This window comes from Somniosus microcephalus, unplaced genomic scaffold (genome assembly GCF_052327205.1).
Source record: "Somniosus microcephalus isolate GS21.2 unplaced genomic scaffold, FLI_Smic_1.0 unresolved_chr2, whole genome shotgun sequence".
Classification (NCBI taxonomy): Eukaryota; Metazoa; Chordata; class Chondrichthyes; order Squaliformes; family Somniosidae; genus Somniosus; species Somniosus microcephalus.
In genome coordinates, this window is record NW_028225180.1 from 91,003,278 (window position 1) to 91,027,008 (window position 23,731).

Consider the following 23,731-nt stretch of genomic DNA (forward strand, 5'->3'; position numbering starts at 1 on the left):
TCTACACTGTCCCATCAAACACTCCCGGGGCAGGTACAGCACGGGTTAGATACAGAGTAAAGCTCCCTCTACACTGTCCCATCAAACACTCCCAGGGCAGGTACAGCACGGGTTAGATACAGAGTAAAGCTCCCTCGACACTGTCTCATCAAACACTCCCAGGGCAGGTACTGCACGGGTTAGATACAGAGTAAAGCTCCCTCTACACTGTCCCATCAAACACTCCCAGGGCAGGTACAGCACGGGTTAGATACAGAGCATTAATACTTTGATCTACTGACAGTGACACGAACCAATGTTTGAACGACTCCCCTCGGCCATGCGCTGACCTCTCACCTTCATCAGCTGATGATCGTCTCCTAGCACCGCCCTGGTGACCTGCTGGTAATACTTCATGAGGTCATCGGAGAGGGTGGAGACTGCCATGGGGACTGGATGGGGAACAAAAGCAGACAGCACCATCACCGGACACCCTCAGGTTCATTTCACAGGAACAGACAGCACAGGAAGAGGCCATTCGGCCCATCGTGCCTGTGCCGGCTCTTTGAAAGAACTCTCCAATTAGTCCCACTCCCCCCTGCTCTCTCCCCACAGCCCTGCACATTTCTCCTTTTCCAGTATTTCTCCAATTCCCTTTTGAAAGTTACTATTGAATCTGCTCCCACCGCCCTTTCAGGCAGCGCGTTCCAGATCACAACAACTCGCTGCGGAAAAACATTCTCCTCATCTCCCCTCTGGTTCTTTTACCGATTATCTTCAATCTGTGTCCTCTGGTTACCGACCCTCCTGCCAGTGGATGGGCCGAATGGTCTGCTTCTGCTGTTTCATTCTCGAAAAAAACATGTAAATTACACCCAAACTCCTGAAAGTTTGAACGAGGAAGGGAAGAGGCTTGCTGAGGAATACTCACCCACTCCCTGAGGCTGCTGGTTCCCTTTACTGTCTAAATAGGAGACCTGAACTGGAGAGACAAAGGCAGAGATCGCGGTCAACACATCATCAACACGGCAAAATTCAACCCTTCGTCTCCAACCACCCTCCCCCTCCCACCCCCCCCTCCCCTCCCGGCCCCACCCCCTCCCACCCCGGCTCCTCGCAACCCCCCGTCCCCTCCCGGCCCCAGCCCCTCCCACCCCGGCTCCTCGCAACCCCCCCCTCCCCTCCCGGCCCCACCCCCTCCCACCCCGGCTCCTCGCAAACCCCCTCTCCCCACCCCGAGCCCTCGCACCTCCCCTCCCCACCCCCCCCAGCCCCTCCCCATCCCCTCCCTCGCACACCCCCCCTGCCTAGGACCGCGGACTCCTCACCCCCCCCCACCTCGGACCACGGTCTCCTCACCCCCCCCACCTCGGACCACGGACTCCTCACCCCCCCCACCTCGGACCACGGTCTCCCTCACCCCCCCCACCTCGGACCACGGACTCCTCACCCCCCCTACCTCGGACTCCTCACCCCCCCACCTCGGACCACGGACTCCTCACCCCCCCCACCTCGGACCACGGACTCCTCACCCCCCCCACCTCGGACCACGGACTCCTCACCCCCCCACCTCGGACCACGGACTCCTCACCCCCCCCACCTCGGACCACGGTCTCCTCACCCCCCCCACCTCAGACCACGGACTCCTCACCCCCCCCTACCTCGGACCACGGTCTCCTCACCCCCCTACCTAGGACCGCGGACTCCTCACACCCCCCCACCTCAGACCGCGGACTCCTCACCCCCCACCTACCTCGGACCACGGTCTCCTCACCCCCCCCACCTCGGACTCCTCACCCCCCCTACCTCGGACCACGGTCTCCTCACCCCCCTACCTAGGACCGCGGACTCCTCACACCCCCCACCTCAGACCGCGGACTCCTCACCCCCCACCTACCTCGGACCACGGTGTCCTCACCCCCCCACCTCGGACCGCGGACACCTCACCCCCCCTACCTAGGACCGCGGACTCCTCACCCCCCCCACCTCGGACCACGGTCTCCTCACCCCCCTACCTAGGACCGCGGACTCCTCACACCCCCCACCTCAGACCGCGGACTCCTCACCCCCCACCTACCTCGGACCACGGTGTCCTCACCCCCCCACCTCGGACCGCGGACACCTCACCCCCCCCTACCTAGGACAGCGGACTCCTCACCCCCCCCACCTCGGACCACGGTCTCCTCACCCCCCTACCTAGGACCGCGGACTCCTCACCCCCCCCACCTCGGACCACGGTCTCCTCACCCCCCTACCTAGGACCACGGTCTCCTCACCCTCCCCACCTCGGACCGCGGACTCCTCACCCCCCCGACCTAGGACCGCGGACTCCTCACACCCCCCACCTCGGACCACGGTCTCCTCACCCCCCTACCTAGGACCACGGTCTCCTCACCCCCCCCACCTCGGACCGCGGACTCCTCACCCCCCCGACCTAGGACCGCGGACTCCTCACCCCCCCTACCTAGGACCGCGGACTCCTCACCCCCCTACCTAGGACCACGGTCTCCTCACCCCCCCCACCTCGGACCGCGGACTCCTCACCCCCCCTACCTAGGACCGCGGACTCCTCACGCCCCCTACCTCGGACCACGGTCTCCTCACCCCCCCCCACCTCGGACCACAGTCTCCTCACCCCCCACCTCGGACCACGGTCTCCTCACCCCCCACCTCGGACCACGGACTCCTCACCCCCCCACCTCGGACCACGGACTCCTCACCCCCCCCACCTCGGACCACGGTCTCCTCACCCCCCCACCTCGGACCACGGACTCCTCACCCCCCTACCTAGGACCGCGGACTCCTCACCCCCCTACCTAGGACCGCGGACTCCTCACCCCCCCCACCTCGGACCACGGACTCCTCACCCCCCACCTCGGACCACGGTCTCCTCACCCCCCACCTCGGACCACGGTCTCCTCACCCCCCCACCTCGGACCACGGACTCCTCACCCCCCACCTCGGACCACGGTCTCCTCACCCCCCCCCACCTCGGACCACGGACTCCTCACCCCCCCCACCTCGGACCACGGACTCCTCACCCCCCACCTCGGACCACGGTCTCCTCACCCCCCCCACCTCGGACCACGGACTCCTCACCCCCCCCACCTCGGACCTCGGACTCCTCACCCCCCCCACCTCGGACCACGGTCTCCTCACCCCCCCACCTCGGACCACGGACTCCTCACCCCCCCCCACCTCGGACCACGGACACCTCACCCCCCCCACCTCGACCCACGGACTCCTCACCCCCCCCTCCTCGACCCACGGACTCCTCACCCCCCCTACCTCGGACCACAGTCTCCTCACCCCCCCCTACCTCGGACCACGGACTCCTCACCCCCCCCCCTACCTCGGACCACGGACTCCTCACCCCCCCCACCTCGGACCACGGACTCCTCACCCCCCCCACCTCGGACCATGGTCTCCTCACCCCCCCTACCTCGGACCACGGACTCCTCACCCCCCCCCCTACCTCGGACCACGGACTCCTCACCCCCCCCCCTACCTCGGACCACGGACTCCTCACCCCCCCCACCTCGGACCACGGACTCCTCACCCCCCCCCACCTCAGACCACGGTCTCCGCACCCCCCACCTTGGACCACGGTCTCCTCACCCTCCCCACCTCGGACCGCGGACTCCTCACCCCCCCTACCTAGGACCGCGGACTCCTCACCCCCCCCACCTCGGACCACGGACTCCTCACCCCCCTACCTCGGACCACGGACTCCTCACCCCCCTACCTCGGACCACGGTCTCCTCACCCCCCTACCTCGGACCACGGTCTCCTCACCCCCCCACCTCGGACCACGGTCTCCTCACCCCCCCACCTCGGACCACGGACTCCTCACCCCCCCCACCTCGGACCACGGACTCCTCACCCCCCCCAACCTCGGACCACGGACTCCTCACCCCCCCTACCTCGGACCACAGTCTCCTCACCCCCCCCACCTCGGACCACGGACTCCTCACCCCCCCCTACCTCGGACCACGGACTCCTCACCCCCCCCACCTCGGACCACGGACTCCTCACCCCCCCTACCTCGGACCACGGACTCCTCACCGCCCCCCCCCCCCACCTCGGACCACAGTCTCCTCACCCCCCCACCTCGGACCACGGACTCCTCACCCCCCCCACCTCGGACCACGGTCTCCGCACCCCCCTACCTCGGACCACGGACTCCTCACCCCCCTACCTCGGACCACGGACTCCTCACCCCCCCCACCTCGGACCACGGACTCCTCACCCCCCCCCACCTCAGACCACGGTCTCCTCACCCCCCCTACCTCGGACCACGGACTCCTCACCCCCCCCCACCTCGGACCACGGACTCCTCACCCCCCCCACCTCGGACCACGGACTCCTCACCCCCCCTACCTCGGACCGCGGACTCCTCACCCCCCCACCTCGGACCACGGACTCCTCACCCCCCCCCACCTCGGACCGCGGACTCCTCACCCCCCCACCTCGGACCACGGACTCCTCACCCCCCCACCTCGGACCACGGACTCCTCACCCCCCCACCTCGGACCGCGGACTCCTCACCCCCCCCACCTCGGACCACGGACTCCTCACCCACCCTACCTCGGACCAGGGACTCCTCACCCCCCCCCACCTCGGACCGCGGACTCCTCACCCCCCCCACCTCGGACCACGGACTCCTCACCCACCCTACCTCGGACCAGGGACTCCTCACCCCCCCCCACCTCGGACCACGGACACCTCACCCCCCCCCTACCTCGGACCACGGACTCCTCACCCCCCCCTACCTCGGACCGCGGACTCCTCACCCCCCCCTACCTCGGACCGCGGACTCCTCACCCCCCCACCTCGGACCACGGACTCCTCACCCCCCCCTACCTCGGACCACGGACTCCTCACCCCCCCCTACCTCGGACCGCGGACTCCTCACCCCCCCACCTCGGACCACGGACTCCTCACCCCCCCCCACCTCGGACCGCGGACTCCTCACCCTCCCCACCTCGGACCGCGGACTCCTCACCCCCCCCCACCTCGGACCACGGACTCCTCACCCCCCCCCACCTCGGACCGCGGACTCCTCACCCCCCCCACCTCGGACCACGGACTCCTCACCCACCCACCTCGGACCAGGGACTCCTCACCCTCCCCACCTCGGACCACGGACTCCTCACCCTCCCCACCTCGGACCACGGACTCCTCACCCCCCCCACCTCGGACCACGGACTCCTCACCCCCCCCACCTCGGACCACGGACTCCTCACCCCCCCTACCTCGGACCAGGGACTCCTCACCCTCCCCACCTCGGACCACGGACTCCTCACCCCCCCCCACCTCGGACCGCGGACTCCTCACCCCCCCCACCTCGGACCGCGGACTCCTCACCCCCCCCCACCTCGGACCACGGACTCCTCACCCCCCCCCACCTCGGACCGCGGACTCCTCACCCCCCCCACCTCGGACCACGGACTCCTCACCCACCCTACCTCGGACCAGGGACTCCTCACCCCCCCCACCTCGGACCGCGGACTCCTCACCCCCCCTACCTCGGACCACGGTCTCCTCACCCCCCCCTACCTCGGACCACGGTCTCCTCACCCCCCTACCTCGGACCACGGGCTCCTCACCCCCCCCTACCGAGGACCACGGACTCCTCACCCCCCCACCTCGGACCACGGTCTCCTCACCCCCCTACCTCGGACCACGGTCTCGGCACACCCCTTGGGGATGTTGGTGGCCAGGGCCAGTTCCACCAGGTTGACCTCCCGATCCTCGGCGACAAACAGCTCTCCCTCCTTAACGCTGCGAAACGGGAGCGTGTCGGGGGCACCGTGGCCGCACACAGGCTGCAAACAGCAACACCACAGATATCAGCAGCGCCCACAGCAACATCGACTTCACCAAGAATAGGCCCCAGCTCAGTGGCTATTCACCCGCACCAGTCGGCACAGCGAGTGTCGGGCGGCTATTTCACCAATGTGGGTGAGCCCAACAACCGTACAGAGGAGAACGTTCAGGCAGGACATCTGCCGTGATTCAGTGGGTCGTTCTCTCGGTCTCCCTCTCCCTCGCCTCGGACTCAGAAGATCATGGGTTTGACTCCCACTCCAGAGACTTGAGCCCATAATCCAGACCAACATTCCCGGTGCCAGTACTGAGGGAGCGCCGCACTGTCGGAGGGGCAGTACTGAGGGAGCGCCGCACTGTCGGAGGGGCAGTACTGAGGGAGCGCCGCACTGACGGAGGGGCAGTACTGAGGGAGCGCCGCACTGTCGGAGGGGCAGTACTGAGGGAGCGCCGCACTGTCGGAGGGGCAGTACTGAGGGAGCGCCGCACTGTCGGAGGGGCAGTACTGAGGGAGCGCCGCACTGTCGGAGGGGCAGTACTGAGGGAGCGCCGCACTGTCGGTGGGGCAGTACTGAGGGAGCGCCGCACTGTCGGAGGGGCAGTACTGAGGGAGCGCCGCACTGTCGGAGGGGCAGTACTGAGGGAGCGCCGCACTGTCGGAGGGGCAGTACTGAGGGAGCGCCGCACTGTCGGAGGGGCAGTACTGAGGGAGCGCCGCACTGTCGGAGGGGCAGTACTGAGGGAGCGCCGCACTGTCGGAGGGGCGGTACTGAGGGAGCGCCGCACTGTCGGAGGGGCGGTACTGAGGGAGCGTCGCACTGTCAGGTGGATGTAAAAGATCCCACGGCCACTATTGGAAGAAGAGCAGGGGGAGTTCTCCCCGGTGTCCTGGGGCCAATATTTATCCCTCAACCAACATCACTAAAACAGATGATCTGGTCATTATCACATCGCTGTTTGTGGGAGCTTGCTGTGCACAAATTCCCCGTCACGTTTCCCACATTACAACAGTGGCCACACTTCAAGAGTGGCTGTAAAGTGCTTTGTGACGTCCTGAGGCGGTGAAAGACGCTGTAGAAATGGGAGTCTTTCTTTCTGGAGTGGCAACTCTGGTTGACTCGCCAGCTCGGGGATGCTGAGCCCCTGCTCCACTCCACCCCTCTGCGCCCCCTCCCCACCACCCCGAGCAGTAATCCAATCGGGACCATCTGTCTCGGCCTCAGTGGTTTGTTCTCCCCCCGCCCGCGCCTCCCTCCACGTTCTCCCCCCGCACCCGCACCTCCCTCCACGTTCTCCCCCCGCACCTCCCTCCACGTTCTCCCCCGCACCCGCACCTCCCTCCACGTTCTCCCTCCACGTTCTCCCCCCCGCGCCTCCCTCCACGTTCTCCCCGCCCCCGCGCCTCCCTCCACGTTCTCCCCCCGCGCCTCCCTCCACGTTCTCCCCGCCCCCGCGCCTCCCTCCACGTTCTCCCCGCCCCCGCGCCTCCCTCCACGTTCTCCCCGCCCCCGCGCCTCCCTCCACGTTCTCCCCCCGCGCCTCCCTCCACGTTCTCCCCGCCCCCGCGCCTCCCTCCACGTTCTCCCCGCCCCCGCGCCTCCCTCCACGTTCTCCCCGCCCCCGCGCCTCCCTCCACGTTCTCCCCGCCCCCGCGCCTCCCTCCACGTTCTCCCCGCCCCCCGCGCCTCCCTCCACGTTCTCCCCGCCCCCGCGCCTCCCTCCACGTTCTCCCCGCCCCCGCGCCTCCCTCCACGTTCTCCCCGCCCCCCGCGCCTCCCTCCACGTTCTCCCCGCCCCCGCGCCTCCCTCCACGTTCTCCCCGCCCCCGCGCCTCCCTCCACGTTCTCCCCGCCCCCGCGCCTCCCTCCACGTTCTCCCCGCCCCCGCGCCTCCCTCCACGTTCTACCCGCCCCCGCGCCTCCCTCCACGTTCTCCCCGCCCCCGCGCCTCCCTCCACGTTCTCCCCGCGCCTCCCTCCACGTTCTCCCCGCCCCCGCGCCTCCCTCCACGTTCTCCCCGCCCCCCGCGCCTCCCTCCACGTTCTCCCCGCCCCCGCACCTCCCTCCACGTTCTCCCCCCCGCACCTCCCTCCACGTTCTCCCCGCCCCCGCGCCTCCCTCCACGTTCTCCCCGCCCCCGCGCCTCCCTCCACGTTCTCCCCGCGCCTCCCTCCACGTTCTCCCCGCCCCCGCGCCTCCCTCCACGTTCTCCCCGCGCCTCCCTCCACGTTCTCCCCGCCCCCGCGCCTCCCTCCACGTTCTCCCCGCCCCCGCACCTCCCTCCACGTTCTCCCCCCCCGCACCTCCCTCCACGTTCTCCCCCCGCCTGCACCTACCTCCACGTTGGCCCACCGCAGCGCGCGGTTGAAGTCCTCCACGGTAAGCCGTCGGCGCCGGGCGTGCTTTATAAACTGGGCGCTGTTCTGAAAGAGGCAAAGAGGGAGCCGGGTGAGAGGGTGCGGCCGGACGCTGCCACCGCGGGGGCGGGGGTTTGTTCCTGAAGCTCTCCGCGGGTTAGTGCGACTTCACGCTGGCACCTTAGTGAATGGGCAAAACTGTGGCAAATGGATTTCAATGTAGGCAAATGTGGGGTCATCCACTTTGGACTTAAAAAGGATCGAACAGGGGGCTTTCTAAATGGTAAAAAGCTAAAAACAGTGGAGGTCCAAAGAGACTCGGGGGTCCAGGTACATCGATCATTAAAATGTCATGGACAGGTACAGAAAATAATCAGAAAGGCTAATGGGATGCTGGCCTTTATATCTGGAGGACTAGAATCCAAGGGGGTAGAAGTTATGCTGCAGCTGTACAAAACCCTGGTTAGACCACACCTGGAGCACTGGGAGCAGTTCTGGACACCATACCTTAGGAAGGATATATTGGCCTTGGAGGGAGTGCAGCGTAGGTTTACCAGAATGATACCTGGACTCCAAGGGTTAAGTTATGAGGAGAAATTATACAAACTAGGGTTGTAGTCCCTGTAATTTAGAAGGTTAAGGGGTGATCTGATCGAAGTTTTCAGGATATTAAGGGGAACAGATAGGGTAGATAGAGAAACTATTTCCGCTGGTTGGGGATTCTAGGACTAGGGGGCAGAGTCTAAAAATTAGAGACAGACCTTTCAGGAGGGAAATTAGGAAACACTTCTACACACAAAGGGTGGTAGACGTTTGGAACTCTCTTCCACAAACGGCAATTGATGCTAGATCAATTTAAAATCGGAGATTGATAGATTTCTGTTAACCAAAGGTATTAAGGGATATAGGCCAAAGACAGGTAGATGGAGTTAGGTCGCAGATCAGCCATGATCTCACTGAATGGCGGAACAGGCTCGAGGGGCTGAACGGTCTCCTGTTCCCACGGGCGGTGCAGTCGCCTCCATCGCCCCCGTACCTGGGCTGTTTCCCTCAGTCGGTAACAGGCGTCCTCGGCCAGCAGAGCGGCCGCCTCCTCCCCCAGCTCCAGGCCCACGCTCTCCGCCATCAACCGCACCGACTCCCTGGGGATCTCGGCAAACTTCCTCTCCTCTCGCTCAGACATGGCCGCCGACTCGCAGATTCCACGGGAGCCGAGCCGAGCCCGCCAGTAACTAGAAGTCAAACCCCGGCTAACTATTAACACATCTGCTGCCGCTCGGCAACTAGAGCCTGACTAATCAGCTCCCACATCCAGCTGACCTTCACTAACCCCTCACTAATAGTAATAACCAGCCCCTCACTAACCAGCCCCTCACTAATAGTAATAACCAGCCCCTCACTAACCAGTAATAACCAGCCCCTCACTAACCAGTAATAACCAGCCCCTCACTAACCAGTAATAACCAACCCTTCACTAACTGGTTACCAGCCTCTCACTAACTAGCAACACTGAGCCCTTCCCGAACTGGTTACCCCTCACTAACTAGCAGTAACCCTGCACTAACTAGTTTCCAGTCCTTTCTCTCGAACAGCGGATTGATGTTGAGGTAACTCCTTCCGGGTCGAGCGCCGACCAATCAGCGGGCTCCGGGCCCGGGCGCTCCGATTGGCCGAGGCGGGCGGGGGTCAGGGGGCGAGGATTTAAAGGGGCCGCGCCGGCAGGAGCTCGGTGCCATTGAGGGAGTGGGGCTCAGTGCCCTAAGGGGGTCTCACAGCAAGTGCAGCGACTTAATTAAATCAAATACATAAAGTGTCAGCTCTCAAGTTAGGGTTGTATTCCTTGGAATTGAGAAAATCATGAAATAATTAAAAAGGCTAATGGGATGCTGGCCTTTATATCGAGAGGACTAGAGTACAAGGGGGTAGAAGTTATGCTGCAGCTGTACAAAGCCCTGGTTAGACCACACCTGGAGCACTGTGAGCAGTTCTGGACACCACACCTTAGGAAGGATATATTGGCCTTGGAGGGAGTGCAGCGTAGGTTTACCGGAATGATACCCGGACTCCAAGGGGTTAAGTTACGAGGAGAGATTACACAAACTAGGGTTGTATTCCCTGGAATTTAGAAGGTTAAGGGGTGATCTGATCGAAGTTTTCAGGATATTAAGGGGAACAGATAGGGTAGATAGAGAAACTGTTTCCGCTGGTTGGGGAGTCTAGGACTAGGGGGCAGAGTCTAAAAATTAGAGCCAGACCTTTCAGGAGTGAAATTAGGAAACACTTCTACACACAAAGGGTGGGAGAAGTTTGGAACTCTCTTCCGCAAATGGCAATTGATGCTAGATCAATTGTTAATCTTAAATCGGAGATTGATAGATTTTTGTTAACTAAAGGTATTAAGGGATATGGGCCAAAGGCTGGTATATGGAGTTCGGTTGCAGATCAGCCACGATCTCATTGAATGGTGGAACAGGCTGGAGGGGCTGAATGGCCTCCTCCTGTTCTATGTAAGTGGGTTCAAGCCCCAAATCCAGAGCTTGTCATCGAGACCGGCTCCACTTCCCGGAGCTGGGAAATCAGAGACTGGGAATTGTAAGAACATAAGAAATAGGAGCAGGAGTAGGCCAATCGGCCCCTCGAGCCTGCTCCACCATTCAATAAGATCATGGCTGATCTGATCCTAACCGCCAATCCACTATCACAGAACCATCTCCTGAATCTAACAGAATTAGACACACGAAATAGGAGCAGGATCAGGCTACACGGCCCCTGGCCCGCTCCGCTCCCCACAGGGCCATGACCGATCCGAACCTAAACTCATGTCCAAATTCCTGCCCGCTCCCCATAACCCTTAATTCCCTTTACTTCTAGGAAACTGTCTATTTCTGTTTTAAATTTATGTAATAATGTAGCTTCTACAGCTTTTTGGGGCAGCATATTCCATGGACCTACCACCCTCTGAGTGAAGTAGTTCCTCCTCATCTCAGTTTTGAAAGAGCAGCCCCTTATTCTAAGACTATGCCCCCTAGTTCTAGTTTCACCCATCATCGGGAACATCCTCCCCGCATCCACCCGATCCAACCCCTTCACAATCTTATATGTTTCAATAAGATCGCCTCTCATTCTTCTGAACTCCAATGAGTGGAGTCCCAATCTACTCAACCTCTCCTCATATGTCCATCCCCTCATCCCTGGGATTAACCGAGTGAACCTTCTTTGTACTGACTCGAGAGCAAGTATGTCCTTTCTTAAGTATGGACACCAAAACTGTATGCAGTATTCCAGGTGCGGTCTCACCAATACCTTGTACAACTGAAGCAATACCTCCCTATTTTTATATTCTATCCCCCTAGCAATGAAAGCCAACATTCCACTGGCCATCTTAATCACTTGCTGCACCTGCATACTAACCTTTTGAGTTTCGTGCACCAGGACCCCCAGATCCCTTTGTACTTCAGTACTTTCCAGTTTCTTGCCATTAATAACTTGCTCTACGATTTTTCCTGCCAAAGTGCATAACCTCACACTTTCCAGTATTGTATTCCATCTGCCAAATCTCTGCCCACTTACTTAGCCTGTCTATGTCCCCTTGCAGGTTTTTTATGTCCTCCTCACTCACTACTTTCCCTCCCATCTTAGTATCATCTGCAAACTTTGATATGTTACACTCGGTCCCCTCCTCCAAATCATTAATATAGATTGTAAAGAGTTGGGGACCCAGCACTGACCCCTGCGGAACACCACTAGTTACTGATTGCCAGTCTGAGAATGAACCATTTATCCCAACTCTCTGCCTTCTGTTAGATAGCCAATCCTCTATCCATGCCAGAATATTACCCCCAATCCCGTGATTTTTTATCTTAAGCAATAATCTTTTGTGTGGCACCTTGTCAAATGCCTTTTGGAAGTCTAAATACACTACGTCCACTGGTTCCCCTTTATCCACCCTATACGTTACTTCCTCAAAGAACTCCAGCAAATTTGTCAAACATGGCTTCCCCTTCATAAAACCATGCTGACTTTGTCCTATTAAATTATGATTATCCAAATGTCCTGTTACTGTCTCCTTAATAATGGACTCCAAAATTTTACCTACCACAGATGTTAGGCTAACCGGTCTATAGTTTCCAGCCTTCTGTCTACTGCCCTTTTTAAATAAGGGTGTTACATTAGCAGTTTTCCAGTCTGCCGGGACCTTTGCCGAGTCCAGGGAGTTTTGGAAAATTATTACCAATGCATCCACAATCCCTACCACCACTTCCCTCAAGACCCTAGGATGTAAGCCATCAGGTCCAGGTGATTTATCCGCCTTGAGTCACCAAGAGCGATTGGTCATTTCTTGCTGAATCACAGAATCTTACAGCACAGGAGGCCATTCAGCCCCTCGTGCCTGTGGCATTCTCTCCTGTAACCCAATCGCCTCCAGATCCTTTTACATTCCTCAAATATTTATCCCATCTTCCAGTCTCAATCTCAACAGCTGCTTGTGGTGAAGCATCCCATGGTCCAATAGCTCTTTGTTCCATGAATCTTCCTCCTCGATTCTGCCAGTGTGAATCCTCAGTCTGCGTCCCCATCAGTGGAAATAATCCCTCCCCCCCCACCAATCCCCGTCTCTCCCCAAACCCCCCACGTCTCCCTCGCCCCCAACCCCCCCCAATCAGCCATCACTCTGTCCCTCCCTCACCGAGCCCAAATTCCCTGACCCCAATCCAGTCCTCAGTCACACTCTGTCCTCGACCCCCAGCGTCCCAATCCCCTCATCCCTGTACCCACCTCTCTGAGCCCCCGAGTCCTTGTACCTCCCCCCCTCGCTCCGAGCCCCAATTACAACCCCTAGGTCTTGTACCCCCTCTCTGAACCCCCCCCAGTCCATGTACACCACGAGCCCTCAGTGAGAGAGAAATAAAACCAGAATCTGTGACCTGAGCCAGCGATTGTATGAATTTCAGTTTATTCGTTTAGTTTAGTGGAAATGTCCAAATTACAGAAACAGAAACAGAAAACAAGGCTGGGAAATCAGGGCAGCAAAGGCTTCCGTCTCATACAATAAATACAATCTCTCTTTAAATTAGTCATTAGAATAAAAATGTAAAAAAAAACACGCAGACATACGAGTAGAATCATTAACACATTCTGTAAATCACAGTCTATAATTCGCTTCCCGATGAACTGCCCTCGATCCGGGGGGGAAAACGACAAAGTTCAGCGCGAGCACTCGGCACCGGGAAAACCATCCGGCGTTGCCCCTTCGGTTGGGGTTGAAGCCGGCGTCTCGACTCGGAGACGACCCTCCCGGCGATTAATATTTAACACAGCCTGCGATTGCAGTGACCTGACCGCGGCTGCATTGGGTCGGGTTTAGGGTGGGATTAAGACGGTTTAAGGCAGTGGCGCGGGTTGTCCCGAGGGAGTAGAAGAGAACGGCAAGCGTTTCTTCCCCCGGCCTCTTCCCAACGTGAGCGGGCGGTGGTCAACCTTGCAGCCAGTGGCACACAGCACCAACTGACCAGCAACATCGAAAATAATCTCTGTCCCCTGACCCGGATTATTTGCGAATGAAATCACTTGGGAGTACGGTCACATTGGAAGCAGTGTTCAGTTTCCACTCGCCCTGCCCCCATATTGAAAAACCAGCGATCAATTGTTCCCGTCGGGTTTACGCTCGCCCACCAACACGATCGCACTTAAGACAGAGTTACGTCCGTCTCCTGCACAGCACCACAAACGCCTTCGATCCTGCGTCCCCCCGGTGGAAAGGGGTTTAACAAAACATGCCGCGATTCTCCCGGGAGCCTGGGAGAGAGGGGGAATGTGCAGTCCGGCACCTCACAGGCAGAAACCTGCAAACACTCGCTGTCTGCTGCGGTGTGGCTGCAATAAGTTACAGGAGGAACGGCGAACGCACCATTCCGCACGACCAAAATTAACCCGTGCAGCGCAGAGAGATCATTACTGGGGAATGACGACATTAACGGAATCATTTTGGAGGAGGATTTAAAGAGAGAGGAGGGGGAGGGTCAGAGCGTGGAGATGGGAGGTGAACTCGACAGTTATACCAGTGGCAAAAACTAAACCCTTGCCCCCAAGATCCCCAACAGAGCAAACTTTATCTACAGAGATAAATTTATCAAACAATTAACTGGATCATCAAACACAGACCGGGGCTGAAAGGGTTAAACTACGAGGACAGGTTGCAGAGACTGGGCTTGTATTCCCTCGAGTTTAGAAGATGAAGGGGTGATCTGATCGAGGTGTTGAAGATGATTAAAGGATTCAATAAGAGTCCAAGAGTCTGGGAGAGAGGGGAGTGTGAAACAAAACTGGTCGAAGGGTCGGCAAGCGTTAGACTCCCTTATCGATACGCTGAGCAGAAAGTCTCTTAAATCGCAACGACTCAACGTGAAATCTTGGGATGTTGGGATCGTGTTGGGACGTCTCCCCCACTCACTCACCCCATCCTCTCCTCAAACCACACACCAGCCGCCCTCTCCAAACACCCAGCTCCCTACGAGGGGTCGAGGGTCCCACACAGCGGGACCAGTCTGTTTACTCAGAGGTCGAGTACCTGGAACATGCTTTATGACCTCCCTCAAATACTTTATTTTATAAAAATCATAAACTCTCAGACAAGTTGCGGGGGGGGGGGGGGGGGGAAGTTCATTTCCCCCAATTCATTTTTTTTGTTTGTTAAATAAACACTCAGAATCTTCATCAACCTTCGGTCTCTCAGCAAAGGTCAGGGCAGAAAAAATATATACAGTATTTATATTAAAATATGGCTAAGGAACCAACTGCAAAAACTGAAAAGTTTTTTTATTATCAGTGATTTAAACATTCAGCACAGACTCTCTGTGTCTGTTTGTCTGTCGGTGTCGCGAGTGGCCAGCTCGAACAGGGAAGATCCCACATGAGCCACAAGTTAGTGTGTCAAGCATTTCCACTCCATTCTCCCTCCCCCCCTCTCCTCAAGAGTGTTACAACCAGCCTGGAACACTCTGAAGCGAGCTGGCTGCGTGGCGGGTTAGACACAGAAGGCGGCGACTTGCCAGGTCACCGAGGGAGTCAGTTTGGGATTGCGGGGGGGGGGATTAGTCCAGGTGAAAATCTAAAAGATTCCAGCTCGCAACTCTCTTAATTTGATTTAATTTATATATTATTTTATTAAATATAAATATCCGGGCTTGGTTGCCGTGATGACCCAGCGAGTATTTAAGTAACGTCAGTCCGGGCAGTTCAGCCCTGCTGGTGGCGGTCAGTGTTTCCAAGCTCCCCGGGGTAGGGGCGGGCGGGGACATCACGGTTTAACAGGCGGGTTAACGACACCCATCGGCCACCCTGGCTCTCGCGTTTTCCCCATGAATCAGAAGCAAGGTAACTTGCACCCCCTCGCCCCGCGATCTGTGCCGCCATTGAAGGCACCGACTCCAGCCCACATCTGTCGGGGGTCATGAACCCCCAGTTAAAGGGGCCACAGAGGTCCCGTAAACCCCCCGGGAGAAGGGGGGGGGGGGGGGGGAGAAGAGTTAATCGTGCGCTGAATGTCCAGGCTGCGACGGTTGTTCTGCGATGAGCTGGCTCGCAATCGATGTGAGCCCTAAATTATCCCCGCGGTTGCCTGCTGTTTTGTTTTGGTTGTGTTGGGGGCGACGCTCCCTCTATTGGTTTTTTGGGGTCCTTTAACGGGCTGCGTGCGGCAGTCAAAATTCTGCCTGTGCGCGTTTTTTTTCTATTTAAAAGATGTGGGGCTGGTTAACCCGCGACCCAGAACGCGTCTAATCCACTCCCGTCTGGTGCGGCCGAGGTCCTGGTTTGGGCGGAACGGGGGGAGGGGTGGGGAGATGAAAGGGAAAGTCCACACCGCCAAAAAAAACACCCTCGCGGAATCTCCCTGCCACTCTAGGCCCCGCGTAGCGACTCTACACAGTCACAGTGAGTGGCAGCGAGAGGCTCCGACTGAAGAGTTTTTTTTTGCGGAGCGCCTGCGGGGGTGGGGAAGGGAAGGGTGAACGACTCTCGTAAAAAAAATTCCCCGTCGGCCTCGGTATTGCGGGGTCCTAAGAGCTCGGGACCGCCAGCCAGGCAGGGACACTCCTTAGTTCGAAAGCCCCCCCCCCACACCAAGCCGTGTTCAACGGACTCCCAATTTCCCAACTCCTCAGTCCGTCCCGGGACTTAATTGCGTGCGAGGGACGAGCTGCTCCCCTCCCCCCACCCCTTCGCATCCTAACCCGGCCAAACCCTTGCCCAGATCCCAATCCGTTCACCCGCTCCCCCGTCGCACAATCACAAAGGTTGTGACCAGGGACAGAGGGGGAAATCAGATCAAACCCCCACCCCCCAAATCTACAGCCAGCCAACTCCCCCGCCCACCTGCCAATCATCACAGGGCTGACCAGCTTTTATGAGTCACAAAGGGAACAATGATCTGAGATACAGGCTTTTAAAAAAATGTACAAATATACACACACACACACACACACACACACGCGTGTGCACGGTCAGTTTTAAAATACAAACTGACCGGGCGATTTGATTTGCCGAGGATTAAAATCCTTTCATCGGCGAGAGGTAATATCCCCGAATCACTCGACGGGACCTCACAACCCGAACCCTCCCAACACGGTGACCGGCTTTGGCGGGGTGGGGGGGGGGGGGGGGGAAGAGAGAGAGAGGACTCCCAGCTGGGGAGCGACGCAAATCTAGATCCAGGCTTCAAGCCTGATGGCAGAAAGCGGGCGGAACCCTGCACTGTGCGCCTCAGGACCCCAGGCACGGTCAGTCCCCCCCCCACCCCCGTTGCAATCTGTAAGACCCCAGGCCCGAGACAGAGAGGATCGGAGGGAGGGGAGGGACAGAGAAGGAGCCTCCCCGTCACTAGGACTTTGACAACTACATTCTTCACATCACAAAGACAAAGTTCGAGAGAAGGTCCGTTCGGAACCGCCGAATATTTGCTTCACCTCGTCCAACCATGAAGATGTCCCTCGTTCACCCTCCCTCCTTCTCTCTCTCTCTCCCCCCCTCCCTCCTTCCTTCCCTCTCTCTCCCCTCCCTCCTTCCCTCTCTCTCCCCCCTCGTTCTCTCTCTCTCTCTCCCCCGTTCTCTCTCCCCCTCCCTCGCGCTCTCTCTCTCTCTCCCCCCTCATTCTCTCTCTCTCCCCCTCTCTGCCTGCCTCGTTTTCTCTCTCTCGCCCCTCTCTCGCAGTTTTCTCGCGCTGGGACACAAAAGCAAAACTCCAAAGAAACACCAGGTGAACAAACACAACGCTCCGCGCCTTTAATCACACGGGGAGGTTGGCTACAAATAATTAACAACATTTTTAAGTTAAGAAACTAACGACCCGCCCAACTAAAATAATTAATATCTACCCTACGGCCACAGTCCAACAGTCCTCAGTGCAGAGCGCCAGCTCAGGTGTTCCTGGTCGAGATGTGGCTGAAGACGGGGAGACGTTTGCCGGCTTCGGCGCTGGACAGGGGCTCCGGCCAGCGACCCCCGATCTCCTCGTGGCGGCAGTCCGTGGGCTCCGAGCCCTCCAGCGCCCGTAGTTTCAGCGCCAGCGGCACCAGGAGTTCGGCGATGCCGCGGTGAGCGATGGAGCTGCCGCGGCCACGACAGCGGGAGGAGGAAGAGGAGGAGGAGGAGGTGGCCGGGGGCGAGGGGCTGCCGGGGCAACGCTCGGGGGTCTCAGAGGCAGAGGAGGAGGAGACCCCGTCGGAGGTCGGCGAGTGGGCCCTGGCCTGGGGGGCTGGGTGCCAGGAACCCAGGCCCCCCCCTAGCCCACAGTGGGGTCGGCGGCTGGAGGCGTCCAGCTGGGGCGGGGGGATGCGGCGCTCCCCTTCCTCGTGGATGAAGTGGCAGCGGCTCTCGTAGGGGCAGAAGCCCAACGTGTGGAAAGTGCGACAATACTCCGTCTTGTACTTGGGGTGCCGGGGCAGCAGCCGCAGCTCGTGCAGCCCGTGGGCGAATTGGCAGCGGTCTCCGTACTTGCAGCTGCCGGACTCGGCGAAACGCCGGCACAGCTCCGTCTTGTAGAGGTTCGGGTGGGTGCGGAACCCCGAGGCCGAGACCCCCAGCATCTGCAACTGCGGGCAGAGGGCGGCCGAGAGCGAGAGGTCCTGAGGAGAGCATCGGCTTCGCTGGAAGGGAGAGTCCCACTGCGGGACACACAGCAGCAAGTCATCAGCTGGGTACATCTGGAGAGAGACAGAGAGAGAGGGGGGGGTTAGCGAGACGACACACAGTCCGGGCGCATCGACCAAAAGTCAAACCACAGCACAAGAAACGGACGTTCAGCCCTTCGCTACTCCAGCGGATAACGCACCTCTGCACTGTGTCCCAGCTCCCCTCCGCGGGGCAACTAACATCGCCCTCGCACCCCTGTGCTCCAGACCCACCAGACTGACCATCCGCATTTATACAGTTCTGACGAAAGGGTCACAGACCTGAAAGGTTAACTCTGTTTCTCTCTCCACAGATGCTGCCTGACCTGCTGAGTATTTCCAGCATTCTCTGCTTTTAGTTCAGGTTTCCAGCATCCGCAGTATTTTGCTTTTGTATTTATATAGCGCCTCTAACGGAGTAAAATGTCCCAAGGCGCTTCACAGGAGCGATTATCAAACAATATTTGACACTGAGCCACGTAAGGAGATGTTAGGCAGGCGACCAAAAGCTTGGTCAAAGAGGTTAACTCTGTTTCTCTCTCCACACCTGATTTGAACACCAGGATGAGAATTTTAAAATCGAGGCGTTGCCGGACCGGGAGCCAATGTAGGTCAGCGAGCACAGGGGGTGATGGGTGAACGGGACTGGGTGCGAGTTAGGACACGGGGCAGTGAGCACAGGGGGTGATGGGTGAACGGGACTGGGTGTGAGTTAGGACACGGGGCAGTGAGCACAGGGGGTGATGGGTGAACGGGACTGGGTGCGAGTTAGGACACGGGGCAGCGAGCACAGGGGGTGATGGGTGAACGGGACTGGGTGCGAGTTAGGACACGGGGCAGCGAGCACAGGGGGTGATGGGTGAACGGGACTGGGTGCGAGTTAGGACACGGGGCAGTGAGCACAGGGGGTGATGGGTGAACGGGACTGGGTGCGAGTTAGGACACGGGGCAGTGAGCACAGGGGGTGATGGGTGAACGGGACTGGGTGCGAGTTAGGACACGGGGCAGTGAGCACAGGGGGTGATGGGTGAACGGGACTGGGTGCGAGTTAGGACACGGGTCAGCGAGCGACAGGGGGTGATGGGTGAACGGGACTGGGTGTGAGTTACAGCACAGGGCAGTGAGCACAGGGGGTGATGGGTGAACGGGACTGGGTGTGAGTTAGGACACGGGGCAGTGAGCACAGGAGGTGATGGGTGAACGGGGCTGGGTGTGAGTTAGGACACGGGCCAGTGAGCACAGGGGGTGATGGGTGAACGGGACTGGGTGTGAGTTAGGACACGGGGCAGTGAGCACAGGGGGTGATGGGTGAACGGGACTGAGTGTGAGTTAGGACACGGGGCAGTGAGCACAGGGGGTGGTGGGTGAACGGGACTGGGTGTGAGTTAGGACACGGGGCAGTGAGCACAGGGGGTGATGGGTGAACGGGACTGGGTGTGACTTAGGACACGGGGCAGTACAGGCCCAGACTGGGTAAGGACGGCAGGTTTCCTTCCCTAAAGGAACATCGGTGAACCCGTTGGGTTTATACGACAATCCGACAGCTTCATGGTTACTTTTACTGATCCCAGCTTTTGATTTCCAGATTTTCAAACTGCCCGTGGTGTGATTATTAGTCCAGTAACAGGGAATTTGAGCCCCATAATGAATTATGCCGAGGGGCAGTACTGAGGGAGTTCTGCACTGTTGGAGGGGCAGTACTGAGGGAGCGCCGCACTGTCGGAGGGGCGGTACTGAGGGAGCGCCGCACTGTCGGAGGGGCGGTACTGAGGGGGCGCCGCACTGTCGGAGGGGCGGTACTGAGGGAGCGCCGCACTGTCGGAGGGGCGGTACTGAGGGAGCGCTGCACTGTCAGAGGGGCAGTACTGAGGGAGCGCTGCACTGTCAGGTGGACATAAAAGCTCCCACGGCCACTATTGGAAGAAGAGCAGGGGGAGTTCTCCCCGGTGTCCTGGGGCCAATATTTATCCTTCAACCAACATCACTAAAAGATGATCTGGTCATTATCACATTGCTGTTTGTGGGATCTTGCTGTGTGCAAATTGGCTGCCGCGTTTCCCACATTACAAGTAACTACACTTCAAAAGTACTTCATTGTCTGTGAAGGGCTTTGGGACGTCCTGAGGTGGTGGAAGGCGCGGGAGAAATTCGAGTTATTTGTTTATCAACAGTTTTTGACATTTAAAAAAAAAATGCAAGTTAGTTCTTAAAAAGCAAAATACTAAAGCAGCGAACTGCGCACAGCATCGTCCCTCTCCCAGCACTAACTGTGTGAAACAAGCCACAGCTACACTGAGACAACCACTCCTGCAGCCAGCAGAGTTTGTACCTCGGAGCAGAAACTGGGCAATAAACAGCCCGGGGGAAACTGCTGCTGGGGTGTTTTTTTGAAAAAGCAAGGCGAGCCTCAGGCTTTAAAAAAAAAAATGAATTGCAGCAGAATAAACAAGAGAGGGAAATAAAATCAAACTTTCACTGTTGCAAAAAGTTGGCGGCGGGCGCCCCGCATTAATTTAAAAATAAAACAATAAACTCCCGCGTTTTAAAAACAGTAATGCAATGGTTTGCGAGCAGCTCCGGGGGCATGCACTGGAGCCGGCGGCGGGGGGGGGCGCGCGCACGGGCTGCACTGGTTGCATGGGAGCCCGGGGGCATGCACGGGTTGCACTGGAGCCGGGGGCGCGCGCACGGGTTGCACTGGAGCCGGGGGGGGCGCGCACGGGCTGTACTGGAGCGGGCATGCACTGGCTGCATGGGAGCCCGGGCGGATGCACGGGTTGCACTGGAGCCCGGGGGCGGCTGCACTGGAGCCGGGGGGCATGCGCGGGCTGCACTGGAGCGGGGGGCGGGGGCGGGGCACGGGCTGCACTGGAGCCGGGGGGGGCATGCGCGGGCTGCACTGGAGCGGGGGGCGGGGCGGGGCACGGGCTGCACTGGAGCCGGGGGCGGGGGCACGGGCTGCACTGGAGCCGGGGGGCGGGGCACGGGCTGCACTGGAGCCGGGGGGGGCGTGCACGGGCTGCAGCTTTTTGCGCGAATTGTTTGCACTCTTTCCCCCCAGGCGGGCTCACCTGCAGCAGCAGTTCCTGCAGCCTGGCGCCGTTCATGTCGGCCCGACTGGCGGCTCCTCTCGCTGTTCGATCCGCCGCGGGCTGCCTGCCTGAGGCGGGCACCGTTTGCAAAAGTTTAATTACAAAAAGATTAATTAAAAAAATTTTTACAAACTTTTTCTTTTCCTTTTTCCTCTTTGCAGAAAGTTGCCCTTGTGTTTTTTTTGCTACAAGTGAAATGTATCAAACGGCGGGGGTAGGGGGCGGGGCTTAGCCGGGGGCGGGGCTTAGCGGGGAGGGGGCGGGGCCCTTCCCACTCTGGCCGCGCCAAATTCAAATTCGGCCAATCAGCGGCGAGGGAGTGGGTTTTGATTGACAGCTGGCGCGAGACTAGCGCAGGCGCAGTGCGGCCGGTCCGATCCACCCCACGTGGGGCCGGAGTTACGGAGTGTGGGCGGGGTCTCAGGGGTTTTGATTGACAGTTGTGGGCGTGGCGGGGGTGTGGGTGAGAAGAGGATGGCGCAGGCGCAGTGCGGCCGGTCCGACCAACACCCCCCCACGTGGGGGCAGGAGGTAAGGGGGCGGAACCAACCAGCAATGGCAGCGGCGGATTCGGCGGGCCGCGTCTCTCGCTCGACCCCCGGCGCGCGCTCGCGCTCTCTCTCTCTCTTAAAGGGGCAGTGTCACCACGCCGCCTGCTCTTAAAGGGCCAGTGTCACCACGCCGCCTGCTCCCTCCATAGCCGCCCCTTCTCTGTCTGCTTCCCCCCCGGGCCTCCCTCTCTTGTATTTATAGCAACGGTGGGGGGTTGTAATCAACTATTATTGCATCATTGCCCTAGCAACCAGCCTCTCTTTACCACCCCACCCCCTTAGGGTCTCTCTTATTGAACAATAATGCACAAAAAAAAATTAAAAGTTATCCTGAGGGTTGGTGTAAGGGGAATCCAGGAGATCGGGCGGGAAAGTGGAGTTGAGGTCGATGGCCAGCCATGATCTCATTGAATGGCAGAGCAGGCTCGAGGGGCCGAATGGCCGACTCCTGCTCCTATTTTTTATGTTCTTAAATCATGTTTTGGTGGGGCAGCAAGCCTCTTGCAAAGAGCCGCTGCCCCACCTTCTCTGTCTCGGGGCACGGGGAGCAGGAGGAGCTGAGAGCCGGCGCGGGCTCGACGGGCCGAATGGCCTCCTGCCGCGCTGTAACCGTTTCTGCGATTCTCTCATAATGGTGGCAGCAAAGCACATCAAACGTCAGTGTCTTAAGTCAGAGACCCAGGCCAAAGCGTTGGGGAAAGAAAGTACTCGCATTTACGCAGCGTCTTTCACGACCACCGGACGTCCCACAGCGCGCCGCAGCCAATGAAGTACTTTTAGAGTTTAGTCACTGTTGTAATATGGGAAATTGGATATCTTGTAGGCTGCCTGTGAGTTTCCTCTGAGGGCAGTGCTGAATGATGTGCTCCAGGGTCTGATCAGGAGCTCCACAGTCACATGATGGACATGCTTTAATCTTCCATCTATGGAGAAGGTGGCAGCATCTACCATGGCTGGTTCTGTTGTCCACTGTTTGCGAGGAAGGTTTGATCCTTCAGGTTATACTGCGGAGTCCTCTATAAGGAATCCATTCCGTATGCCGCAGTTCTTCCAAGCATTTCGCCGTCGGTCATCAAGGTTATGGGGAGATCGCTGAAGGGCCTCAGCGATGGTCCAAAATGGCCTTCGAGATTTGAGACGGTTGGTGGTAGGTTGTTCAAGCCGGCCTGGATCAGCATGTCTTGGCTGGTGTAGCGGTTGTATTCTCTGGAGACTGCATATTCGCAGCATAGGTGTGATGGTGTGATGTTTGCCAGCACGGGCAGCCAAGCTGTTGGTGTCGATAAAAGCGCACCACATAGAAGGACAAGGGCAGCAGGCGCATGGGAACACCACCACCTCCAAGTTCCCCTCCAAGTCACACACCACCCTGACTTAGAAATATATCGGCCGTTCCTTCACCGTCGCTGGGTCAAAATCCTGGAACTCCCTCCCTAACAGCACTGTGGGAGCGCCTTAGAATCATAGAACAGGAATCCTAGAATCATCGAATGGTTACAGCACGGAAGGCAGCCATTTGGCCCATCAAGCCCGTGCCAGCTCTCAGCTAGTCCCACTCCCCCGCCCTCTCCCCGGAGCCCTGCAATTTCTTTTCCTTCAGGTACTTATCCAACTCCCTTTTGAAAGCCACGATTGAGTGCCTCCACCGCCCTTTCAGGCAGTGAATTCCAGATCCGAACCACTCGCTGCGGAAAAAAGTTTTTCCTCATGTCGCCTTTGGTTCTTCTGCCAATCACCTTAAATCTGTGTCCTCTGGTT

General features: G+C 59.0%; 2 protein-coding genes across 3 annotated transcripts; both read right to left on the bottom strand.

The window, feature by feature from the left end:
* Nucleotides 1–258: 258 nt before the first annotated feature.
* Nucleotides 259–9,776, bottom strand: taf6l (TAF6-like RNA polymerase II, p300/CBP-associated factor (PCAF)-associated factor). Its single transcript, XM_085975770.1, has 5 exons — nt 9,201–9,776; nt 8,144–8,230; nt 5,657–5,807; nt 911–961; nt 259–431 (listed from the first exon to the last, which is right to left on the bottom strand). The coding sequence occupies exons 1-5, from the start codon at nt 9,345–9,347 to the stop codon at nt 274–276; spliced, it is 594 nt and encodes a 197-aa protein (XP_085831896.1). The 5' UTR covers nt 9,348–9,776; the 3' UTR covers nt 259–273.
* A 7,642-nt stretch (nt 9,777–17,418) lies between these two features.
* Nucleotides 17,419–22,123, bottom strand: cth1 (cysteine three histidine 1). 2 transcript variants are annotated; one of them, XM_085975772.1, is made up of 2 exons: nt 21,556–22,123; nt 17,419–18,363 (listed from the first exon to the last, which is right to left on the bottom strand). In XM_085975772.1, exon 2 carries the CDS (start codon nt 18,361–18,363, stop codon nt 17,578–17,580), a length of 786 nt encoding a protein of 261 aa, XP_085831898.1. In that variant the 5' UTR covers nt 21,556–22,123; the 3' UTR covers nt 17,419–17,577. The 2 variants fall into 2 exon arrangements, with proteins under 2 accessions (XP_085831898.1, XP_085831897.1); XM_085975771.1 differs by having other exon boundaries at nt 21,402–22,123.
* Nucleotides 22,124–23,731: the final 1,608 nt, after the last annotated feature.

Bases quoted from the DNA above. Each gene is read 5' to 3' on its own strand.
- cth1 (XM_085975771.1), bottom strand. From the start codon at position 21,437: ATGAACGGCGCCAGGCTGCAGGAACTGCTGCTGCAG. The intron at 18,364-21,401 runs GTGAGCCCGCCT...GTCTCTCTCCAG, and splicing joins TGCAGGAACTGCTGCTGCAG to ATGTACCCAGCTGATGACTT.
- taf6l (XM_085975770.1), bottom strand. From the start codon at position 9,347: ATGTCTGAGCGAGAGGAGAGGAAGTTTGCCGAGATCCCCAGGGAGTCG. The intron at 962-5,656 runs GTAGGGGGGTGA...TTGTCTCTCCAG, and splicing joins TGCCGAGACCGTGGTCCGAG to TTCAGGTCTCCTATTTAGAC. The intron at 432-910 runs GTGAGTATTCCT...TTCCCCATCCAG, and splicing joins CCAGCAGCCTCAGGGAGTGG to TCCCCATGGCAGTCTCCACC.